Source organism: Clupea harengus, chromosome 2, assembly GCF_900700415.2.
Source record: "Clupea harengus chromosome 2, Ch_v2.0.2, whole genome shotgun sequence".
In the NCBI taxonomy this organism is placed as follows: domain Eukaryota; kingdom Metazoa; phylum Chordata; class Actinopteri; order Clupeiformes; family Clupeidae; genus Clupea; species Clupea harengus.
The window spans coordinates 9,715,469-9,720,468 of record NC_045153.1 but is presented as its reverse complement, the minus strand read 5'-3'; the positions used below and the strand labels follow the sequence as shown (position 1 = coordinate 9,720,468).

At 43.8% G+C, this 5,000-nt stretch overlaps 1 protein-coding gene across 6 annotated transcripts in view; it reads right to left on the bottom strand.

Moving 5' to 3' along the window:
* lrp1bb (low density lipoprotein receptor-related protein 1Bb) overlaps nucleotides 1–5,000 on the bottom strand; it is a 302,617-nt gene that overhangs the window by 177,502 nt on the left and 120,115 nt on the right. For all 6 annotated transcript variants that reach the window (XR_004165369.2, XM_031582278.2, XM_031582280.2 and 3 more), the window contains exon 5: nucleotides 1,520–1,777. Coding sequence is in view for 5 of the 6 variants with exons in the window: in XM_031582278.2 (XP_031438138.1) it covers nucleotides 1,520–1,777 (258 nt within the window). In the remaining variant the exon portion in view is untranslated. The remainder of the gene's footprint in view (nucleotides 1–1,519; nucleotides 1,778–5,000) is intronic.

Here is a 5,000-nt window from a genome sequence, read left to right as displayed (position 1 = left end):
GTGGGGGGGGGGGAAACACATTATTTCCACCTCCTCTTGGGAACTAAAAGTAACATTTTCGGTGTAACAATCCTGTCTGCAGTAGATTGACTTCAACACAATCTTCAAATAAACGTGTAGACCAGGATAATGAAATGCCCATTAATGCCCACTTCCACCTAAGCTCAGGAGTTGGTATAACATTATTTGATGTATGAGGCCACACTTTAAGATGAAATGAATAATGTGTCCAGTCTGGTTATTGCTGTCATTAAGCATAACTGTTCAGGACAGAGGCTGGTTCTTTTTAAAGGGACCAGCGTTGTTGCTGGTTTTCATGCTTGACGGTACAAATCAATGCCGTGAGGTTGCTCAAATGGGTAGAATCAGAAAGGCTGCGCTTGGCCTAGAAGGAGAGCCTTTGGACAAGTAGTCCCTGTTAAAACGTTTAATGTGTCTGCCAAGAGAAATAAAGAGAGAGAGAGAGAGAGACAAAGAAAGAGAGAAAGAGAGAGAGTGAGTGAGGGACTAAGACAAAATATCTATCAAGAATTGCCTCTGCCTCCAGAGAGGAAGAGATCGATAAAGAAAGATGGAGAGAGAGAAGAGAGATAGAGAAGAGAGAGAGAGAGAAAGAGAGAGAGAAAGAGAAAGAGATAGAGATAGAGAGAGCGAGAGAGAGAGAGAGAGAGAGAGAGAGAATGAGTCAGAATGAGAGTACATCGCTGGGCAATTACTGAACGCATCAAATATGTTTCTTAAAAAAACACTTTAATGTTAGAGATGAGTGTGCGCAGCTGGTGTGCAGCTCGACTTCACTGAGATTGGAATCAATTGCGCTAATAAAATCCACTCATGACTGCCTCATGTTTACATAGAACACTGGATAGATCTCTTCCTTCTCTTCACATTACTGATATCATCATTAAATAAAATGTCTCCCCTCTCTCTCCCAGTCTGATCTACTTCCTGAGTAGATCTAATGAATACATACTGCTGTGTTCAAATAACACATCTGTTATTGAGCAGATTTTGCTCTTGATATGAAATATATCTAAGATGAGAAACTTTGGATGAAGAAGTTTGTGCAACAACTTTCTATATTGCTATTTATGATTCAGAACTCTGCTACACTGTGTATATGATATTATTGTTCTTGCTATGTATATGATATTATTGTTATTTGTATGAATATTATATTATTATTGTTGTTGTGTATATGATGTTGCTTTTATTGTTATGTACGTATATGGTATTCTTGTTATTGTTATGCATATTATATTATTGTTATTGATATGAATATGATATTATTGTAATTGTTTTGTATATAACAGTGTTATCATTGTTATGTATATGTTACTGTTGCTATTGTTATGTATATGATCTTGTTGCTATTGTTATGTATATGATATTGTTGTTATTATTGTTACTCGTTTGATAATTCCTCATATAAACTCCTCTGTTGAAGCAGCACTAAATGACTTCTCCATCTCCATCTGATATGTCCATCATGCCGGCTGGGCTGGGTGTGATCACTCACTCTGCAGGCTCTGTGTGGGCTTGACCTCCCTCTCCCCCCAGATCCCACTCAGCTTCTTCAAGCGGCCGCAGCGGAGCCGCGCGCCCGTCTCCCCGGACGTGACCCAGCACACCGTCTCCTCCTCGGCGCTGAAGTCCAGCCCGCACGTCCCGTTCCCGTCTAGATGCCGCAGCGTCTGCGGCCCCGACCCGTCCAGCTGGGACACCGACACGCCGTCCGTAGAACCGATGAGGAGCACGGGAGAGGCCCCACCAGGCTCTGACAGGAGGAACAGACACACAGAGAGAGAGAGGGATGTTAATTCTTAATTGTCATATTAATGAAGCCACTTCGAATTGAATTGAACTGATTGTCAAACTAATGAAGCAATTTTGAATAAAATGTAACTATGTATATACACACAGACACGGACACGGACACGGACACGGACACGGACACGGCCACGGACACGGACACGGACACGGACACAGACACAGACACAGACACACACACACACACACACACACAGACAGACAGACACAAACACAGACACAAACAGACAGTTACACAGACACACAGACACAGACACAGCGAGAGAGAGAGAGAGAGGGAGAGAGAGAGAGTGAGATAGAGAGAGCGAGTGAGAGATCATCATCTGGCCCATCACGGAGAAGGAGCGATAGAGAGGTAAAGGGCAGATCAGTGTTTTCGTTGCCTGTAATCTGGCTGAGCCACATGGGTATCATCCACACTCAGGCTTCACCAGCAGTGCAGCCCGCTGAGTCACAGTAACAGTGAGAGGGGAAGCCATACGTGTGGAACTGCATGAGTGCTCTCATCTCATTAATAGTCACTGTCCAGAGGAAGAGGAGAAATGGTCTCGTTGCGTCCGCCATTAGGACGCGGTGAGGACACGCCTAGGAAATGCGGCATCACAATGTCTCTATACACTACTGATCACAGATCATTTGCCAAACCAAAAATCAGCAACATCTGGGCGTTTTAAGAGCTAGTGTTCAAATGAGTTTCAACAGCATCAAAACCAGTTTAAAGAGATACGTATTTTACCGTAATATTTAACGTTCAGCATCTCATATTACACCTGCAGAATTTGCATTCAAGGTGATATTGCGTAACATGTGCATGTTTTAGAACTATATTTAAAAAATCAATGCAACGTCACCCATGCAATTCATGTGTGACTGAGAATCAGCCATGTCAGTGGGCAGTTTATCCATGCAGATGTGCACTGCATTAGTCCCCATGCACAGGGGGCATCCTCCCCTGTCTGACGCCACATCAGGGCCTGGTGCTGGTTACTGCGCTCCTGACAGAAGGTCTGTTTTAAGCTGCGGGGTTCAACAGGAACCAGAAGTCATCCACTGGAAAGCTTTGGCTCAGGGCTAGCGTGCTAACAAAAGCAATGCATCAATGTGTCAGAGTTGAAAACTCTTTTTCACCCAGCGAGTGTTATCCCTCAAAAGCCCAGTGAAGAAGCTTGCTGTTTTCTGAGAGTTACGAGGGCGGCTTTTTTTTATGTGATTTCCTCCTTTTTATTGGGTGGTTTGTAGAGTGTGTATGTGTATGTGTTGTGTATTTGTGCATGTGTGTGTTGTGTATGTGTGTGTGTACGAGTAAATATCTGTGTGTGACTGTGTGCATGTGCATATTTGTGTGTTTGTGTCAGTGTGAGAGAGCGTGTGTGGGTGTGTGTGTGTGTGTGTGTGTTGTGTGTTTGTGCCTGTGTATGTATGTGTGTGTGTGTTTGTATGTGTGTGTTTGTGCGAGTGTGTGTGTGTGTTTGTGTGTGTGTGTGTGTGTGTGTGTTGTGTGTTTGTGCCTGTGTATGCATGTGTGTGTGTGTTGTATGTGTGTGTTTGTGCGAGTGTGTGTGTGTGTGTGTGTGTGTGTGTGTGTGTGCGCGAGTGTGTGTGTGTGTGTGTGTGTGTGTGTGCGAGTGTGTGTGTGTGTGTGTGTTTGTGTATATGGCTAGCTGTTTAAATATGTCCATCTGGTTCTTATTCAAACGTTAACAAAGCTCAGCATACAAGAGCAGAAAAGAAAAATAACAAGACGGCCGCACTCCGAGCTCGCCACTCTCTAACATCCCTGCTCGCAAACTCCATCCTTTTCCTTTCCTCGATCTTAGGGCTTTCATCTCTGTTTTGGCTGTTTTTCTAATTCATGGCTGTGGTGTTCGCTGTGTGTAAAAGAAGTGGAACACAATTACTTTGGGGCGAAATAAAAGCCTCTTCAAAAGATGCAATTCACAGTGAGGGGGTACTACTTGAAGTCTGTGAGCGTCGAGATGGGGAGGGCAACGCTAGAGGACAAAGCGTGTGTCGAGACTGAGGCTTGTTGAGAGGGTCAAGATGAAGAAGCGCATCTTTACTGGAGTGGTCTAAAATGAACACAAACAACGCAATGGTGCAGGAGAAACTGCAGCCACGAGCTAGACTCACTCACAAACAATTTCACAATGACTGGATTACACAAAAGAGGAGAAGACATGGGAAATGTTGATATGGAAAAAAGACTTTCTTCGATTGGCTTTGCTATATTTACTTCATGTTTTTTTTTTTGGCGTCCTTGAGTGCATGTTATGTTGTGTAAAATGAAGGTAAGTGGCAAATGTTTTCTGTCCCGAGTTTAAGGAAAGTAAAAAAAAAAGCCAAAGAATGCAAAAGAGAGAAGAAAAGAAATCTGTGAATAAAGTCACCAGAACATAATCCGTCTGCTAACCCTTTTCATTCTGACTAACTGGTTGACAAACCAAAACAAACCAAAAGGCACCATCACCAGAACCAGACCTGCTAAACAAACAGAACAGACGGTAAAATCATAAATTTGGATAAAAGAAAAGAAAAATGCCATTACATATTCAACCACTTAATGAAATTTTCACACCCTACCGAATCCCATCTGATGGCTGGGGAGAAGGGGATCTGCTGAAAATTTATATGCATGAGCTTTTTGCAAGCAATGGAAAAGACCACAGTTACTCCAAGGCTGCAACCTCTTTCTGCTAAATGAATATTAATACAAGTGGGCAGGGGGGTTGCCGTTAAGTTTATGGGTAATGATATTCAGTTTATTCCTGGTAGGAAAACAGTCATGTTGATTAAAGGCAAGGCTGAATGCTACCTTCACCAAACGTGCTCTGCTCTTGAGTTATGGGCTGGAGCATTGTGTCCTGTTCCCACTGGGGACCCCCAATAAGTGCAACAGACCAGACGTGTGGCTATGCGTGTACCAGACATGTAGGCTATGCGTGTACCAGACGTGTGGCTATGCGTGTACCAGACATGTAGGCTATGCGTGTACCAGACGTGTAGGCTATGCGTGTACCAGACGTGTAGGCTATGCGTGTACCAGACATGTAGGCCATGCGTGTTCTAGACGTGTAGGCTATGCGTGTACCAGACATGTAGGCTATGCGTGTACCAGACGTGTAGGCTATGCGTGTACCAGACGTGTAGGCTATGCGTGTACCAGACATGTA